The sequence below is a fragment of the Centruroides vittatus genome, unplaced genomic scaffold (assembly GCF_030686945.1).
Source record: "Centruroides vittatus isolate TY-2023 unplaced genomic scaffold, ASM3068694v2 contig_1042, whole genome shotgun sequence".
NCBI classification, from domain to species: domain Eukaryota; kingdom Metazoa; phylum Arthropoda; class Arachnida; order Scorpiones; family Buthidae; genus Centruroides; species Centruroides vittatus.
The window spans coordinates 659,633-680,743 of record NW_027120674.1 but is presented as its reverse complement, the minus strand read 5'-3'; the positions used below and the strand labels follow the sequence as shown (position 1 = coordinate 680,743).

At 31.5% G+C, this 21,111-nt stretch overlaps 1 protein-coding gene across 1 annotated transcript in view; it reads right to left on the bottom strand.

The window, feature by feature from the left end:
* Nucleotides 1-11,845: 11,845 nt before the first annotated feature.
* Nucleotides 11,846-21,111, bottom strand: part of LOC136969993 (protein SSUH2 homolog) — a 31,201-nt gene continuing 21,935 nt past the window's right edge. Inside the window, exons 8-12 of the mRNA XM_067264357.1 lie at nucleotides 19,917-19,996; nucleotides 18,341-18,433; nucleotides 15,838-15,940; nucleotides 12,672-12,773; nucleotides 11,846-12,592 (exon numbers count right to left, since the gene is read on the bottom strand). Coding sequence (XP_067120458.1) covers nucleotides 12,446-12,592; nucleotides 12,672-12,773; nucleotides 15,838-15,940; nucleotides 18,341-18,433; nucleotides 19,917-19,996 — 525 coding nt within the window. The 3' untranslated portion in view covers nucleotides 11,846-12,445. The remainder of the gene's footprint in view (nucleotides 12,593-12,671; nucleotides 12,774-15,837; nucleotides 15,941-18,340; nucleotides 18,434-19,916; nucleotides 19,997-21,111) is intronic.

Sequence of the window (21,111 nt, the reverse complement as noted above, 5' to 3'; positions counted from 1 at the left end):
TTTATTAATGCATTATTCTTATTTCAATTTTAAGGCTTTCGTTCGAAGGAGGAAATGGTTCCGAAAGCTGCCAATTAAGGCTATTTATTTATACGGCTCACCACTGGCAGAGCGGATAAAGCCGAACACTGGTAGTTAGTCGCGGGTTCGCACCCTCACCAACGACTGGCAACGTGGAATTTACAGGTTTTCTTCACGTGAATAACATCTAAACGGGACGAGTTTCCCACAGGGAGCTCTCCTGTTTCTTTATAAATATAATTATTGCGACTCGTATCATGACTTTAACCTATTTTACCAATACTTAATACTTATTAAGACAGCTTTAACCTGCTGTTGCATTGCACAGCATGGATGAGATACTCTCGATTGAGTCATCGTGAAAAATCACGTGGGATTTCATTTTCGCTGAGGAGCACTTGAGACAATTGGATAATCTCTGTTTATTTGGCTAACGTACGGCGATTGTCTTCTTTAAAAACTGTATTTAAACTGATTTTCTATTGAGTTGAATTAACAAAAAAAATCCTTTAATTTGTAATTATTATTTCCACTTTAACGGCACTTTCCGTGCTCATCGTGGCTCGGCCAGGAGGCACACAATGGCAGCGCACAATGGTGGTGAGGGATGGAACACCATCCCCGAAAAATTCCCTTAATATATATTGTGTGCTATAGAATATAAATTAAGGACCACGTATTATCTATACCAGTGATTCTCAAAGTGGGGGGTCGTGAAAAATATTTGGGGGGTCGCTGAAAAATTGATGCCAGATCAATTTTTTCAAATATTTTATAAATTTACTATGGATTCATGTTTAGAAATAATAGAAATAAATAATATATAAAATAATTTTTACTTAAATAAATTGCACATATAGGCTAAATAATAAAAATAATATAAATATTTAAATACGAGCCTAACCCCCTCCCTCCGGGATGTTTTTTGACACATACTTATTCTTCGGGGGTCCTTTGAAAATTTTTAAGTGCAGAAGGGGGGTCGCGGTCCAAAAAGTTTGAGAAACACTGATCTATACAATATTTTCTATTTGTTTTATGGAAATTGTGAAAATCTAATTGCTTCTGTAATTTTTCTGTATGGCACCACCATTCTTGTGGCATTGTATTTATCGCAAGAATTTTCAATCGTTTCGATACGTATGAAGGAATTATACACACGGATCAAACCTGTAAACAACGGCCACTGACGAGAACGTAAAAAAAATGGCCGTCTTTTGGAGGTTCCTTTTCTTACACATTTTGTTTAAATAAAAAAAAATGGCCGCCGTTTAGAAGCGACTGTTGTTGAGAGGTGGCCGTTATTAGAAGTTGAATACACAAATTTAAATTTACTACTTGTTTTTTAAATTTTTAGTAAAATGAAGAAGGTCGACAGTACAAACAGTAATATTTTAAATCTCAAACAAGGTCAAGGATAGTGAAGATTCATATAGAATTTTAAATAAAAAGTACATTTTTTAAAAATTTATTTTAATATTGTACGCGCTGACTGGTAAATTCGATTTAATACAGATGGATAAGCAAGCCAATGACATGATTCGTTTCATTTGAAACGGACTACGTCATTAGTTCGCATCCAGCATGCATTAAAGCCAATTTACCGGGCAGAGTGCCCATTTATCGTTACGTTTATTTCATATTTTAAGTTGAGATTTTTTCTAAATATACTAAAAAATCAAAATTTTAAATGTAAATTAATTAACCCAATTAAGGCCAATTGCATCCTTTTTGGTTACGCACGCGATCTCCAGCAGATGGCGTTAAAAACGTTATTTTACCATAAGAAAAGCATTATTTTTAACGCCACCTGCTGGGGATCGCGTGCGTAACAACCGGCCTTAAAAATATGCAATTAAAGTTTGCTGACAAAATATTATTTATAAATTCAGTGCAATTAACACAATATAAAAAATTGTATACTAATACTTACGTATTGTTATCTTTTAACACACAATCTATAATAGGCTATATAAAGGAGAATGCCTGTTTAGTAATGTATAGCGATCGGACAAACTCTTTGACCCACGTGCAGTAAATTTTTCAGTTACTTTACAAGATGCTGCGGTAAATACAGGCTACCACGAAACCAGACATTAAAATATTAGTGTTTGTATTTAATACACGTATTTATATTTATGTAGCACTATGCAATGGATAGAGCCGTGGTTACACGTAAGCTATAGCTTAGGGCCTCATAGTGCGAGGCCCTCGTAGGCTGTAAGCTGAGCGCATGGGTCTTCTCCATATAAAATAAGAAGAAAGTGTACGCTGTATGTTATAGTTTAGGGCCCGAAATTTTTGGTAGGAGGGGGAGGGAGCATCTTACACGTTACAGTTTGAAAACAAGTTGAATTTAAGCCCAGAGAATGGTAGTTAAATATATGCAAAATCCTTTTAAAAAAACAAATTTACAGGTAATCATTTGATAGTGAAAATAACTTGCGAAACGTAACTCAAGGCCGAAAGAAGTCTTAAAAGGATGTAAGTTGAAGGTTAAAATGTTTACACGACACTAAATTTATTCGGTATAAACGGGGTGGCATATTTATAATTGTCACTATTTATATAAAGAAAAATCTCGTTCTTGCCAAATTTCCAACAAAGAATTTACGTATTTCTTTGACAGGTAAATTGATTAGAACTTCTATTAAATTTCTAAAGACAAGAAACGTGCAAAGTCTAATGATTTACAGGAATTTTTTTAAAAATATCTACAGAAATCTGCTCCTTAGGCAGAATTAAATCTGTCTAGGATGGGTGCCACGCGGGATCCGGGAGGCACCCGTCTCTAAAAAAACTTCTGAATCCTCCATCGCCAGGACGACCTTCTGTGGAAAAAACTGTCTCCTATTTAGATGTTAGACGAGGGAAGAAATTCCGAAAAACTCCACGCGGTCATCTACCAATGTTTAGTGGTTTTATCCACTATGTAATTATCACCACATATTACTTGTATTTATAATAAGGTCCATTAGTGGTTGATAAAAACCACCGAACACCGTTCCTGGCCACGTGTCTCCTTGACGTAAACAAATATAATAATAATAATGATCGTTTCTAGCAATCGGAAATGAAATAAATGGTAACTAATGATGTTTTGTGTATTAGAAAAGAATGTTTATTTTAGAAAATTGCCCATTTTTGAAAATAATTGGGAAACCACAAGAGAAGTTGTGCAACTTTCCAATGTCGCACTCGAATTTCCCATTTAATTGTTACTCTTTTGATGGAAGAGAAGAATTTTTCCAGTAATAAAATATGCAATTTAAAAGTGAAAGGGAACTTGTCTCGCATTCTTTCTGAATAAAATAATAATAAAGACGGCCAAAAAATAAAGAACAAAAAAGGTTTTTTTTAAAAAATAATTTAGTATATTAAATAATTTCTTTTATTACTTAAAATATTTTTTTTTGGAAGAAAAATGCCTACAAAATAACCTCTAAACGGCGGCCACTGACGTAAAAAACTTAGCACGTTTAATCGAATGCATTTAATATACAGTTCGAAGGTCGAACCTTTGAACAACGGCCACTGACAGAGATGGGGGAAAAAAAGACCGTTGTTCGGAAATGGTCGTCGTTTGAAGGTTATTTTGTATGGAAAAACAGGTCGCTGTTTAGAGGTGGTCTTTATTGGAAGTCCGAAGTTGTTATAAATTAATTAAAAATGTATAAGATAATTTTATTACCAACATTAAAATTCTGCGGTTAAATTTTAAACTCCACCCGAATTATCATAAACTAGAAGTTAAACATGTTTTATTTTAAAAGTTTCCATAAAAATAGGGAAATTTTTAGAAAAATAGGTGGATTCAATGTCATAATATTTTGAAGATTTTTATCAGATGAAAACTGTATGACGATGCTACATCATTACCATTTTACTGTTCATTAATTAATAAGAAATGTTGTTGTTATAACTGAATAAATACAAGCTAAATTAATTATATATTTATTACTAATTTAGCTTTTACTCTAAGCTTTTTATTTGGAAATTTCATAGTTATTTAAATACGTAATTAATATTTTAATTATTTTTAGAATATAGTAAAACCTCTGAATAACGGACACTGACGAAAACATTTTTAAAAAAACGATCGTTGTTTGCAGGTTATTTTATATTCATTTTTGCTCAAAAAAGTTCCTGAAAAACGGCCGCCGTGTACAGGTGACCGTTGTTGACAAGTTGTCGTACAACTGTTTAAACGTTCACAAATAGATTTTTCTTGAATATACAAAGAACGTTTATGTTATTTACAGTACTACATCGACAAACCTTTCACTTTACAACAGTTGTAAAATTCCTCTCTTTAACACCTACTTTATAATTCAACAATAGAAACACTAACGTACACAAGAGCTATTCAATTATTCTTTTCTTTCTATAATTTTCTATTTTTAAAATCAACAATTAAACCACACATTCGTGGACTTCTACTCGCAATGATGTCACAATCCATCGAGACTATTAAAAATACATCAGGGATGTACGCAAATTGTCTTTTGAAACAATTGCATGACGCTAATGATTTATTAACATTATTAAATTTATCAGCGAGTAGAAAATTATTATTATTATTTTTTTCGCTTAATAAATGGAGGGATGAAGTAAGGTAACGGAACATGTGGGTGATATGCCAAGTGGAGGATTTTCTATGGGAACCTACGATCCAAATACCACAGAGTGAAACGAGTTAATTGAATGTAATTTTGTTTTCATAATTCGAGAATAGAAAAATATATAATTATCCATATAAAATTTTCCAATATAGCGTATAAAAGAATTATATATATATATTTAAGGAGAATTCCTCAATTATTAGAGCCAGTAACTTGTAAAATAATGAATTTAAAATGACAATGAGCTGCTTCACAAAGAAACTTTTCACTCCTTCCGCCCTGTGGTTATTTTTATGGATCTTTTTTTCTTAGTCGTGGGTTCAGCCAGGCCTACAACAGGGGAGGCCGGGTAGTGAGAGAGAAGACCCGAGCCACAGTGTCCGAGCGGGCAAAACCACGAAATATTTAGTCGTGGGTTCACGCCTCGCCAACGGATTTGCCACTAATTTTTGCGGGTTTTTTCGTGTCTAACATCTAAGTAGGGATCAATTTCCTCAGAAAGACCTCTCGGGAGTCATCCTTCTCTGCAAATTGCCCATGTGTTGCGTTTCCGTAAACAAACAAACAAGCCTACAGACACATCCCAGAGGAATCGCCCACGAAAAATCCCTGGGAGTTTTGATCCTATGGGATTCGACCCGGATCCCCCACATTAACAGATCGACGTCTTAAGCTCTTTAATTATGAGGATTCTTAGGATTTACGGAATAAGGTAAAGCAACACAAGAGGCAATCTGTTAAGAGGAGAATATCTCCCATTTAGGTGTAAGCAACGTAATTTTTCTTCGAATAAGATCTGATGTCACTAGTAACGAAAATTCCCGCCCGAATTTCTACACAGAAATTTGGGAATTTTCAATACCGATGAACAATTAAACTCGTTAATTTATGGGATCCTATTAAAGTGAAAATACCATATTGTTATTTGAATGCCAACAGCAATAGCTTGGATCTACTTATGTTTAAATAAAAGTTAAGTTTCAACAGTTTTATTAATTTTAATTATGTTAATGTATAAAATTCCGAGCATTAAAAGTAACGCCATCACGAAGGATCCAGATTCAAATTCTATCCGAATTTTTCATAACTCGTTCGGATCGAGAAGTTCTTTTCATTCCGTATTCCTGCCCACCAGTGGACGAATGGATAAAACCACCGAACACTGCTAGTTTGTCGCGAGTTCGCGCCTCAATGGAATGGAACGTGAAGTTTATCGGGCTTTCTTCGCGTGTCTAACATCTAAATAGGGGTCAGTTTATCATAGTCTCCGGGAGCCAACGCAACACGTGGGTAATATACCAAGGTGTACCCCTTGACATATTGTCCACGTGTTGCATTGCCATATCCCATTAATCCTAAAATTGGTCAGGCGAATTCTAGATGTAAAAGAATAAGAACAGTCGGGACCCCTGAAGGCAGTGAAGTCCGACTTGAGCAACGTCGAGTAAGAATGGCTTTGTCAGGAGCTGCTGAAACGGCATCGCAACGTCAAGCTCGACTGGAAGCTACCTCAATTCTTAAACCTTTACTTTTTCATTAAAAAATATTACCCCATCCACGACTGGAGAATTTATAGTTAATTAATATTCTCTTAATACTTTTTCTTTGCTCTTTCCGCCCTGTGGGTGCTAAGAGAGACTTATAGCAAGCCAATTATGGGTTCGGCCAAGCCCACAATGGGGCGGCCGAGTGGTGAGAGACGGGGCCCGACATATCCAAACGGACCACCCCGGAAAAATTCCTGGGGATTTTTAGGCCCGTTCGGATTCGATCCCGGGTCCCCCAGAGCGGTAGGCTGCCATCCGGTCGTCCTTATCTTAATACTATATCAGTGTAATTTGGTAACACGCGGGCGATCTACCAAAAGGGGGTGTCTCTTGGAAAGACTTTCTACGGTAAACTAGACCCTATTCAGATGTCAACCACGCAAAAATAGCCTAGAAAACTAGCTGATCCAGCTGCTGAGGTGGGAACCTACGACCAACCACCAAAGTTCAGTAGTTTTATTCAGTAGTTTGTTCTAATTTAATGCCTTACTTATCTTGTATATAATAAATTAATATATATATGTATACGTGTGCTTAAAGTACAATACATATGACTATATAATTATTTATAAACGCTGTTTTCTAACGAATTTCTAGTAAGACTCATTTAAACTTAAACAATAATAAATAATACATATATATAAATAGAATTTTGTAATCTCTATTAGAACTACAACAGGAAACATTTATCTATACTAGCAATAATATTTTGGGGAAAATATTCTTTATTCACTACAAATATAAGGAAAGTCTAAGGGACAATAACGCTATTAATTAATGCATTATGTATTTAAAAAATTTTTATAGCTAAGTTATGGACAGTGAACACAAGAATCGAGATTTCGTAAGTTTCAAATCAGATAATAAAGAATGTAAGAATGAATCATTCCCGTTACTAACTTCGGAGAATTGTTCCAATTTAATGAAATTACGAAACTATATCCGTAACAAAATCGATAATATCTTTAAGTGTTGACATTAAGAAAAGACATATCGGACAATTAGACAGCTCCCGACATTATTTTCCCTAAGTAAAACAAAACAAAAAAATTCCACAAAATCTTACAATTTAATCACGAAAATTCAACAGAAGGAACATTAAAAGTGAACGAATGTCACTCAATTTTGAATTTTTTTAATTTAAAATATATGTTCTCCACCTCAAATTAGTAGTGACTTGCCCCTGTACACCATACTTTCCTGCTAGCGATAGAGTCGTGCCGGTCATCTAACTCCTTTGGGGGGGGATGAATTGAAATAACGTCACTTCCCGTTTGTATCGGAAGTTGACATATTTAATCGGGGCCTCCTACCCCTAAGGTTTCCATATCTGGTCTCGGATTTTATCTATCTAACTCCGTTCTCGAGATTAAGGAAGGACAGAGACAGTGGGAACTTATAGGTCTACAGTGTTTTTTTTTCAAATTGCAGCCTAATAAAAAAAATTGGATTGGATTAATGGGATGAGGAAACGTAACACGTAGACGACCTATCAATGGAATAACGACTCCCGTGGGATTTCTATGGGAAATTGACCCATATTCACGCGAAGTAAACCCAAAAAAGCTAGTCAGTCGGGTGCAAACCCGCGATCGGCTACCAGTGTTCGGTGGTTTTATCCACTTGGACAGTGGTGGACTATAACGAAAAAGGAACAAATTCGATTATGACGTACGCTAACGAAATTTAATTTATAAAATTATCATTTTAATGGGGAGAGGAAAACAGTCAAAAATCACGGGTTCGGAGAGTTAAGAGAAATTCTGAAGTTTCGAAAGCAATTAAGCGTGTAACATTTCCCAATTCGAAACAGGATTTTCCCTAATAACATGCAAATGATTACACCACCGAACAAAACTCTAGTAGGAGGCCCATTAATTAAACGCGATGACGTCATTTCCGTTTTTGTAAATCATCAATAGACATGAACAAAGATTACAAATTATAAAAACAGATATTTCTCTCTTTCTAATTTAAAAAATATATATTATATATTAACAACATAGGAAAACGCTTAATAATCCTTATATAATTAATTTAATTACAATTTTATAATAATTTATTCTATAATTTAATGCATGATTTCTCTCTATTACAACTAACTTAGTTAAGGTTTCGTGTTAAAGTGGTCAAATTATTCGGCTACAGATTTCAGATGCAGACAAACATTTCCATTGTCGTTCGTCCGTATGTCTGTCTGCCTGTCTTTCGTTAACCTCGAGAACCACATACGGAAAGATTAGGGGGTCTGAGGCCTACTCGAGGGTCTATGTCTAGGTTATAGATAGGAGGGATGAGGAAGATGAAAGACTGTACCCTTAGAGTAATTAATCTGAATTAGCGGCTTTTATAGTTCTATAAATATTTAACTGAATTAATCAATTCAAATATATTATATTTTAAAATTTTTATTAATTTTCACACTTAATTAAACCATTTCAAATATTAAATTAAGCTTCATTCAGGTCAGCCAGGTGTCTCAACTTAATTCAGTTCATTCAAACATGACTTAATTGATATATAAAATCAATAATAATAATGACATAAAATTCATTTTTACTCGATAATCACTTATAAGTTTTTTAAAATTCATTTAATTAAAATTAATTTAGGTGAAGTTTTAGGGATCCGCAGACCACAGTTTGAGGAGTAAGTCAGTCTGTAACGGTTTTATATATAATATTTTAATATTTGTTCTAGTAGAAAGCATTTTCAATATTTAAATAAATACAAATGGATCTACTAGAATTAAAAATAAATAGAGAGGCATAACAAAAAATTTCTAGAAGAAAAGCAATTTCATCAAGTTACTTCTATAAAAAGAAGAATAAATATTTTTCTAATATTTTAATACAATGAAAATCGATAAATCGAGGTTTTTATGGTGTTGATAAAATTCTTGTAAGTTATACAGGGTGATCGTAATTAAAGGGGGAGTGGGCAAATCTCAAAATTTCGTCTACTGTCTAGACACTAGAGTATGGAAACCGCATTTTCGCGAGAAATTTCATTTAAAAATTCAGCCGTTAGGGCGAAATTTGGCGCTGCTCTCTCGGTGTGCATATTAGATACGTTTTCTAGTGTGTTCTGTAAGTTAGGAAACAGTGGGATAATTTTATTTCACTTACTAATTCAATTTGCAGGTGTGGGATGCAGAAATGACAATTATTAAACCGGGTACTGTACATGTACTGTACCTGGCTTGTGTGTACACATACGGATGAAATAAAACAGAGTTCTGCCATCGAAACGTTCGGGTATACCGGTGCGTGTGTACCCGGCTCGAGTTTAACAAATAACGAACGTTTTGCGGTTCCTTTTATGCACGAAATTAGTTATAAAAAATGCGCATTAAGGGGAAAACAGCGCCAAATTTCGCCCTGGTGGCCGAATTTTAAAGTAAAGTTTTTCCTCGAAGATCGAAAAGCGCGTATTCGGGGCATTATGCATACGAAATTTGGTTAACATTTGTACAATAATAGTTCTTTTTACAGGAAGTTCCGAATATCCCCTGGATTCCCTGCACTTTATTACAACACTTGAATATTTTTGAAAGTATTATTTATTGTTAGATAAATTTCTTTTAGAGCCCTTAGACAAGATTATAAACTTTTTTGATTTTAATCGCTAACACCTAATTAAGGGCCAAATTTCCACCAAAGGTCCTGTCGATAGACATTCCTACTTGGCAGATCGCACACGTTGGGTTGTCTTATTCCATCGAAGTATCATCAGAACTCAATATGTTTACTTAATTTAATTAATATGATTAAATCCGATTATTTTCCATTGGGAATAAATAGTTAAATTTAGTCGAATGGATGAGAATTTATAAGGAATTTGAAATTAATAAGTTTGGTAGCGTTAATGCTAATCGATATCAAAGTACGTACCTCATTTAATAATTTGAATACATTAAACACAAGTGATTTATTTTCGTATTAATACTAAACTATGGGAAATCACAATAGGTTTTTTTTTACAGTAAATATATTTATTTTTTCAACACACTCCATCTATTCGTCGTATTTACAGTATGAATCAATGTTAAAAGGAAAATACCCTTTAATTTCGGGGATATTTCGGTTAAAAATATTACGTATGATTCAGTCTTTCGAAGTTGAAAATTCCCCGAATTTTATTTACTTCTGAAAGAAATGTGTTAAAAGAATTTTTATAAATTTAAATTTTCTTCTTCGGAGAATTTAATTACTAGAAACGAATTAAAATCGTGTAATTACATTCATTAATATCCTCTTTAATTGGGTTCTTTATCTTTAATTTTGCGTTGATTTATAGCACCGTTGTACACCGAGTGGGTAGAAATCACCGAACAGTTAAGTTTGGTCATGGGTTCGCACCTGATCAATGGGATGACACGGAATTTTCCGGGTTTCTTCAGACGTTTAAAATACAGAGGCGTAAATAAGGGACCGAGGATGGGCAAGTGGCCCTGGCGCCGACCTCGAGGGCTCCAAAATGAGTTGGTAGAAGTGTTTTGTAACTAACGTTAAATGAGGTTTGCCCGGGGTTAAACTATTCAGTGCAGCCCTATTTACGTGGTACACGCGCAAAGAAACACGGAGAATTCTATCAGGTGCGAACCCGTGACTAAACTACTAGTATACAGAGTTCACGCTTCTAACGTCTAAATATGGACCAATTTCACATAGAAAGTCCTTCCGGAAGGATTTTATGTGAAATACCATAATAATATGATCGTAATATTTCAATTATTAGTGTCAAAATGGTCTTCAAATTTTAGGACCATAGAATACGGGCCCAACTGGCCCGCATTCTATAGTCGTAGTGTTGCATTGCCCTATTCCACCGAACCAATGGGAGTAACTGGGCAAGTATTTACAAGAAAGCTACATAACCTTTTCATTATCTTAACTTTCCAACATAATGGCTTTTGAATTAAATGAATTAGTGTATTGACTTAATTCGAATATGAATTCTAAAGCCTTTTATATTCATCAAATAAATCCGTGAAGCAGAAAAAATTTTAATTTATAACGTAAACGTTTCTTCTTAAGTATTATGAAATTTTAAAAGAATTTCGCCTCATTCTTTAAATAAAAGAAAAAATTATTTTCAAATAAATCTGAATATTTTCTTCTATTTTCGACTAAAGGTTAACCATACATAGATGTTTGCTCGAATATTCCGGCCAGCCCGTTGTGGGTCCGGCCGAACCCGTAATGGTCTTTGTAAAAAGGCCCTTTTAGAGGTCTTAGATTGAGGGAAGACCTATCTAAATTAGGAATACGTATTTTAAAATTTCATGCTTTTATCGAGCTATAAAATTCTTCGAACTTTAGGAAAAAACAGGGGTCCAACAACGAATTGCTTATCTTTCCGGGCAACAGCATTCAAATTGTGGTGTGCCATCTGCTAACTGTTAATATAAGTTTTTAATAATAAAATATTGTACTATGAAAGCAAAAACCTTAATTTTCAGGGTAGAGATGAGTTTTATAAAAATTGTAAATGCCAATGAATAAAAATCATTAAGTCCTACCATCTGCTTTACACTCTTGATCTTTAACTACCAAAATTTAGTAGCATCAATGCCCCCTAATACACAAACCTACAATTCAAACATACATTCTACGATGAATTGTTGGGAAAAACCTGTATAAACGACCACAATGATCTCGAAAAAATTTTTATTGCTGCCACAATTTAACAAAATACTTTTAATATTACAGTTTGGTAAAAATAAATCCAGTTTATAATTCTAAACATTCAAAAAGACTTCAAATAATGCATTAAAATAAGCATTTATTTTGAAGTTTTAATTGTATTTACATCACTTTACATCAATATACAATTGCTGTGTATGTTCATTCTACAATGCTTACAACTATATTTCTAATTCTGACTCGGCATTTATAATGAAAAATATACACACTCTTCGGCAATTTAAGAAAGTTTTCAAATGCACTTAAGTGAATTGATTGATTTCAATATGGCATCATTTTTCTAATTTTAATTGTTTAATAAATTATAAAATTTTAAAAAGCTGCAACACTAAATCTACAATGGCGATAGAAAAAGGTCAGTAAGACCATTGGATGGTACAATTTTAAGGTAAAACTGATCAAAACGTGCTGTTTAAAAGCAGTATATTATATAAATTTATAAAAAATATCTTCAAAAAAAATCAATTCTTCGAATTACAAATATGGCAAAGCAAAAATTAGGAACACTTTGATTAAAATTTATACCCATCTTTACGTTATGGCAGCTTTATAAAATACTGCATCCCCAGCAACAGGACTGCGGATAATCCGGAAAGTAGACTTTATTCTCGAATCCGTACACGAAGAACTGTCCGCTTCTGTCTTTCCAATTGTATTTTACTTCGGCCACTGGAACAATTCTTACTTTGTGTCTCTATCGGATTAAAAAACATTAAATTTTAGTGTTTGATTTAAACATTTACAAATGAAAAATCAGAGTAATGTTTTCGTACTTGTTGTAGAATTCGTTCCATTTGAAATGCTTGGTTATGCTTTTGTACCAGTTGATTAGATGCATCGTTAATACTAGGTTGAAAATGATTGATGGGCCATACCTAAAAATAGAACAATTAAAACCGGATCATGAACTTGAAAAGTATTCATTTGAATAATATATAAATATATAATACAGTATCTAGATTTATTCTTTCCAATTGATATTTTATCATCTTGAAGTTGATTGAAGTAGTTGCTTTGACAAACTATGAAAAGAACTCTCAAAACTCTTATTTGACACTAAGATTTTGCCACAGGCAATGCTGTATTTGTTGGTGCAGATACTCATTTGTCTGGATGTGTTGTGTGAATGGTTAATTCCATATCTAGAGGATGACATTCCAAATATGGCTTTTCAGCAAGATAGCATTCTACCATATGTCTAAAATGATGTGAGGTTCACTTTAACTGGCTTCTCCTTCAACAATTCATTGAGCATACAGTATTGATGTTTTAAGCATGGTGAGTATGCAGTACTCGTAGAGATTCCTCTGCGAATATTTAACACTATTTTCGTGCAATATCTTGAAACACTAGTGCTAAAGTTTAAATTTACAAAATTTAAATTTCTTAAAAACAGACAATACATGAAAAGTGTCTTCTAACTTTGTCCTTTGACATGTATGTGAGGAAATTAATAGTTCCACCACAGAGTTGATCTTTCATTTGAGACTACTCGTCTGCCTTGATATGTAAAATGTTAAAGTCATCCCTCCGACAATGACACATTTAAAAATTAATAAATACATTTTGTAAATTTAAACTTATTTGTCCCGGCAATTTTTATCAAATGAGTGATAAAGATTTAAATCACCGAAGGAATGTATTAATATTTTACTGTGCTGATGTGCAACACAAAAAAGCAGACTTTTGGTGATTGGAGAAAGAAAATCTTAGGTGTTTTAAGAGTGAAATGTTTACCAGTGGATTACTGTTCAAATGTAAATTCCTGAATGACAACTGACATTTTTAATTACAGGTTAGTTAAATGAGATATAACTTGAAACAAAGTTGTTTTGTTGGACAATTGTATTGATTCCTGTGAGCACATTACTGATTCTGCTATGAGACCATGGAATCTTACTTGATTTAAAGGTATATTACAGAATTGAAATGTATGAATGAATTTAGGAGAACTAGATAACATAAGATCTGCATTGCCAAAAGAATTTAATGGATTACATTTTTTGACATCACAAAACCAAGTTTGTGAAAAGACCATAGATTGTTTCAAAGAAAAAGGATAATTTTTAAAAATAGGCACAGAAATGTCTGAAAACAAAGCTGTATTTGTTTAAGATTATCTAAATAGCTCACCAGAAGGTATGTTTAATAAATAATTGGCAATTGACAAGGAAATTCCAGTGTATGACATCAGAAATGTATCAAATTGTTACTGAATAAGGCTCTGGAAAATTTTCTGATGAGGTTGAAAAGAAATAGGAAGATAGTATAAATCTTCCAACAAATGCTCAAATGCAAGAAGCTCAAATAACTTGTTGTCGTATAAAGTACAGATATAGTCATGTTTTCTAAACTCAACATGAGTGTTTTATTAATGAAATATTGCCAAGAAATAGCCAGGAAATAATGCTAGGTGAACTACAAGTATTTATTAAAATAAATAAATTTAAAAATTTATTTTTAAAAAACATTTTTGTTTTAAAACTATCTGATTCAATGAAACTAGAATTTCCACAAACTGTAATCTGATTACTTTCAATGCATAATGTTCTCTCTTCTATTGTTACAAATTCAAGCTGGACCCAAAGTGATTACAATAGACAGCACTTACTATATGTTAAAATTAAAAATACTTATAGAACTATTATCATCTTACATTTAATTCATATATTCAAATTACCAAGACTGATTTATATTTAAATTAATTAAATCCTTTTGTAAGACTGATTTATTTTAGAACTTTCAGTGTCAAATGTTTTCTGGTCCCTTACTTGTAGACAGGCTCAACTGTCTTGGCCATCTGGTTTTTTCCAACAGTGTTAATTCAGAAAAAGCACTTTGGTGTTTTATATTATTTGAATATTGTAAAATGAAATACTATAATTATATGATTTACTCACACTTCTTATCAAGTAATTTATCAAATAAAAACATGTTTTATAATATTTAATGAAATGTGCTATGATCTATGAGATAAAAAAAATGAAGATTAGTATTTAAAAATATATTCAGCTATAAGGTACGATTATTACGCCATTACTTCACACAATTTTGCATATAGCGAATAGAAGTATTGCTTCTGGACAGTGAGATATAGAAGTTCATACTTAACTTTGTATTTATAGGAAACTATAAGTAATTTAACTACAAACTTCCATTTAACTACAAAATTTACATACAGGGTTCTTACTCAAATTTTTGTTTTTAATTTCATGACTTTTCTTGACTTCCTCTGATCAACTTTGTACAAATTCCCTGATCCTCACCCCCTTACAAGTATGGCACATTGACAAAATAAAACAGTGTTTGACTTACTATGCACATACATTATTGCTTCTCCAACTTTTTAGTTAACTATTAAATAGAAAAAATAACTATGTTTTTTTAAAATTGCCAAATTATTGAAACTAAAAAAAATGATTTATTAAATTAAAGTAGTGTATCCTGTTATTAATAAAAAAAAAGCCATTTATTATTTATTCATTAACAAATCCTGTATAATTCATGCACAAAAGTATATTACATTTATCACTTAAAAAATTTCCTGAACTTTATAATAACTGGAGGAAAATCAAATTGTTTTGTTATACAAATCAAAATTATTAAAATGAAAAATGAAATAATTTAAATATTATTTATATCAGTTTTTGTACTTTTAAGTTTTTGGGAAAATTTTATGTATTTGTGGGAGAAATTTTTGGTCCTGAAAATATTCTGCACCCCTTTTCATAAGTTGTATTACTTCTTGCTGCCTGCAGATGGCTACACTTAGTGAAGCATATTGTCAGCAAAAAAATCAAGGAAGACAAGGAGGCAAATTCCCTGACTGTTCCTGACTGACAATTTTTGATAAATTTCTCGACTTTCTAAACACTAATGAAAATCCCTGACTTTGCATAGGAACCCTGTATATATATTTTATTAAAAACAAGAACTTACCCTAAGCTGTTGTTCTTCAAAGGCAACGTGGCCAGTTACATCACGGATTAACTGATCTGGCAAACTTGTTTGCTCAACGATAAAATCATCAACATGATTTTTCCTAAAAATAAATTAAAAATCAAGACAAAACATTAAATAAATTTGAAGTTTAGACTATTTACTAGACTATTTAGAAAAATATACATTTTCGAGTCTATCTTTTAATCCTTTAACACCAACCACCACAGAAGTAACAGTTACAATGATTTTTTGAAGAAAAACTTCATTAAAAAAAGAATAATAATTCAGTAAAAAAATTCATATTCTTTTTTTAATGAAGTTTTTCTTCAAAAAACCATTGTAACTGTTACTTCTGTGGTGGTTGGTGTTAAAGGATTAAAAGATAGACTCGAAACTGTATATTTTCATAAATAGTCTAAACTTCGAATTTGAAGATAAAATATTCTGAGTCATCAAGAAAATTATTAAATAAATCAACTAAATTTTTCAAGAGAATAAACATAAGACTTTGACTAGTGTTGTCTACATCTAACTAAAATCGTTTTTATTAAAAACTATCTTAATGAATTATCAATACCACCTTCTGCTGCCGAAAAATTTTTATTAAACAAAACAAATGTTTTCAACCTAATACATATACCTGAAGATGGCCTAATTGAATTCGAACATCTTTTCAAAAATGGAAAATTTTAATAAATGTACATCCAAACTCTTACGTTTAAATTTAAAATGAAATATTAGACAAATTAACAATTAAATAAACCAAAACAAAATGCATCAAAATATAAGGGCAGGTGCTGACTAAGAATTTTTATAATTTTAATTTTTATTTTATGCTGAATTTCCATGCAAAAGATAGTCCAGCTGTATATCCCTGGCATTCCTGCAACTATCCTTTAATTTACTTTTGTAAATTTAAATTTTTTATTCATTCATATTAGACTTAAGGAGCACAAGTATGACATTAAAAAAAATGGGGCAATGCAACACAGTTTTGTCCAGTATGACACAGGCAGAGGACTAGTTAAATGGAATGAAGTGAGTATCCTCAGTATGCATTCCCCATTGTTAACAATGAACAAAAAAAAAATTGAGATTTATAAAAGCAAATTAAAAGGATGGATGTATAAATAGCAGGGATGCAGATGAACTACCTTCTGCATAGAAATTCTGTATAAAATAAAAACTTTTAGTCAGCATCTGCCCTTATATTTTGATGCATTTTGTTTTTTATTATTTATATTAAACTGCTTAATATATAATTTATATTTAAATTATTTTTTTGTTATTGCCAAAAATTCTCCTCTATGATCTGGAATTGGTATAAACCAAACAATGGTATTTCACCTGTTTATTGCCTATGCAAAATACTGTTGAGTTGGTTCAAAATAATTTGAAATCTTGTATTTGTACATCATGATGAAATATCAACAGTAACTTACAACTTTGCATGTGTTTCCAGCTAAAAAAGAAAAAACACACTGCAGATTGTTTTAGCTCCATTTAGTGGCCAGCTTCAGGATTCTACAGAGGATTTGTGTCAAAAGCCAAATATTTTAAACTTTCTGGAATGTTTTTCAAATTATTCTTCCATGTTACTAGTTCCGAATCATCATCATATTTAAAACTAAACATTTATTACTACATTATTAACACCCAAAATATTTAAGAATGTAAACATAGATTAATATATGAATTAAGAAAATAAAAATGATAAAATTTTTGTAAGAACATCCAACTTAAATCATTCCTGTATTATTGTGTATACAATGATACACCAATATAGTGTAATGAGAGATTTCCAGGCCATAGAAATTAATTCAGCATCTTTGCCATTTATATGTTTCTTACGATGTAAGATCTTTTATAAATTTCCAATGCTTAAAGTGTTCTAAGTCTTTTGTCATACACAGTTTTTTTTAATTAACTTGTTTTTCATCCCAATTTATTGACACCCCTGGCTCTTTTGTGTATTGGGCCAAGGCCATTGATGTTCTATTGCTAGATATATCATTTATGCTCAGTAATTCTAGTCAAAGCCATTAAAAGAATTATAGCACATGAGAAAAGACACGGAAATAAGAACTGCTAAACATTACCTATTTCGTGGCATTTAGATGTTTTACCTTTTCACTTGGCAAAATTTAAAATTTATGTATTTAAAACAATACAACTTTCAGCATTGATTAGTGTGTGAATTTGTTTGGTACAGCTAATAATAGATATTTATTACTGAATTCAAAACCTGTATCCATAAATTAATCAGAAAATCATTATTCATAATAAGCACAGCATTATTTCTTATAAATTATATATCATTTTGTCAAAATGTGTACTTGTTTTAAGGTTAAAAACTAAGAATTAAGTGTAAATTTTAAGAGATTCCTTATAAAAGAAAACTGATGATATTCATTTTTTAAAATTATATTTACATTTCCTTAAAATTATCCTTAAAAATCAATTTTTTTACTTTCTAAAGTTTTAAATTTAAAAATCTTACCAAGTAGCAGTCAGTTTTACATAGCATTTTAAACTTCCTTTTCCAGAACAAGTCCTACATTTGACTAGTCCAGTACCATTACATTTATTACACCTACAAAAGGAAAGATGGATTTAATAGAATTCTGAAATATTTATATGAAATGAAACACGAAATTATGCTAATTGTATAAAAAACATTAACAATTGAAAAGTTTAAAAATTTATTGTATTATTTATATACTATACTATACTTAAGAAAAATCAAAATCTTAATTTGTCCAGAGTTTTCAGTGATTCCATGTTAGTACATCAAGTAGTCAACTAGTATGATTTGATAACCATTAGATATACTGGATGATCCAGAAATCCTTCACCATAGTCATTTGCAATGCAAGAATGTAAAATATTTTTAACTTCATGCAATGGCAAACATGTTTTTCCCTTTTGTTTAGTATGGAGGATTATTTTTTTGTTTATGCGTGCATGCATTAATTATTAATGTGTTTTTGTACATAATGTGCAAATAGCTGCACATATCAAGAGACTTCTAGATTACCTAGTATAAAACTATCAAAAATTTTTAGTTTCCAATAGTGTTGGAAACTATAAATGTACAATGTATTTACTGACCTAAAGACATTGCATCTAACAATTTGGCTGAACATTAGAGCACCTTTGAGCAATATTAGTGAAGGAATGTTAAAGCATAAAGCTTTTTTGTTTTCTTGATTTATGTGACATTGGTGACATTATTTCATCCAAAATGTCCTTTTTTTTAACACAAATTTAGACTGTCTCAGATGAACACACAAATATTTTAAAATCAATGCACTTTTATTATGATGTGGGTTGCATTTATATCAATGTAACCTGAACACAGATACTGCTACTGACGTACAGAATGACAAATGTAGCAATAATGAATTTAATGTAATGTAAATGCATGTAGTTCCACCCAGAAACATTCTTAACTTTGTGAAAATTTAAAACTAGTTGAATGTTGTAAGCATTGTTCCATCTAAGCTGTATACCTTTACATGTCAACACTTTTGGAAAAGATATACTAAACATACACTATACTTTAGATAATTTTATTGTGTTACATAGTACATCAAGTTCCTTAACTTGTGTTACATAGCACGTCATTCCAAACTCTTTAGAACAGTGGTTCTCAATCTTTTTGAAGTCGGGGAACACTAAACTTTCATACTGTTTTCTGCAGAACACTTACGATACATCAGCTTTAAAGCAGGGTTGGCAAACCTTTTTGAAATCAAGCGCACTCGGTCTAGTAGATGACGACATTGGTGTTTGCTATTACGTTCCTACACAAAAATTATTTTACATTGTTTTGAAACAATTTTTAATTGTATATTTGTTTTTTCACGGTACACTTTGAAGTGGTTTCACAGAGCACCCGTGTTACGCGTACTACGGATTGAGAACCACTGCTTTAGAACAATTCTAATAGAAAGCAAAGCTTTCTAACATTAAAATTTTTAAATTTTGAAATAGAATGAACAAATAGGAATGTTTGTTTAATGATTTCTTAAAAGAAATTGTTTTAAAATAACTAAGATTAAAAGTAAACAAACCTGTGTCTTCCACTTCCATTGCAATGATTACAAGTGTCATCAAATCTTTTACCATCTCCATTACACCAAGTACATAATTCCTGCATTTTAATATACAGAATTTTATAAAATTTTTAAAAATATTCAAAATTTCAATTTTTATGGGGGGGAATCAGCTTTTTCACTGTTATTTTAATGTGTTTAAAGTAACTTTTCAGCAAAGAAATAATGAAAATTATACACACTATATAAAAAATAAATGATAAATTATTTGATTTTTTATGTATCAATTTAATAAACCAAAGTTTCAAAAGGTGTTACTTTAAGATTTAAAACACATTAACAAGAATACATTTGAAATATAACCATCAATTTTTCTGCAATTGTGGCATTTAAGTGTATTAAAAAGAAAAATAAAAGAATGCAAGATAACCTTAAGAAAATAAATCATCTAAAAATATTATACATTTATTAATTATACAGGGTGGTCATTTAAATCAATTCTCTAGAATCGAAGCAAAAATATTACATTTCAAATGGAGTCACAGGATAAAGCTGTCAGTTTCATCACAGATGATGCTATAATCAGTGAAAATAAAATCAACTTCATTTTCTTAAATGGAAACCTCCATTTTTTATTGCATATTATTCTACCTCAAACTTTTATCTAGAACTTTTTAAAACTGCACTTATTCGAAGTTATGAACGTTTGACCTTTTATGTGGCTCTCAAATTATGCATGCATCTTTAAATATCTACAAAGCTCACTGGGGTGAAAAATCATTACTATATTATTTGATGGAATCATTCTTTCCTTCAAATAATGAACCGAAACTCATGCTACAGCTCAAGTTAGTCTTAAATTTACTCAATAATTTTTTATTTTAATTAAATTTTTAGCAGAATGTTTAATTAACACGAGTGCCCATCACAGATTTCTCCTATGGCAAATGATGTTCAAAGACATCACCATTTTTATAACTTTTTAGGTCTATTATAGACTATTGCCTTCGATACAGTCAATGACTTGCTTTATCACTACTTAATAAAGTTACCAAGGAAATTCATAGAGTATATTTACTGTTAAATAAATTTAGTAACTGGCCGCACACTTCTAATCCAGATGTAGTTCTTGTTAGACTAGAATTACCTGGATTAAAGGAAAGAATAAAATTTTTGACCACGTCTTACGTTTTAAAATATTTTTAATGAAATG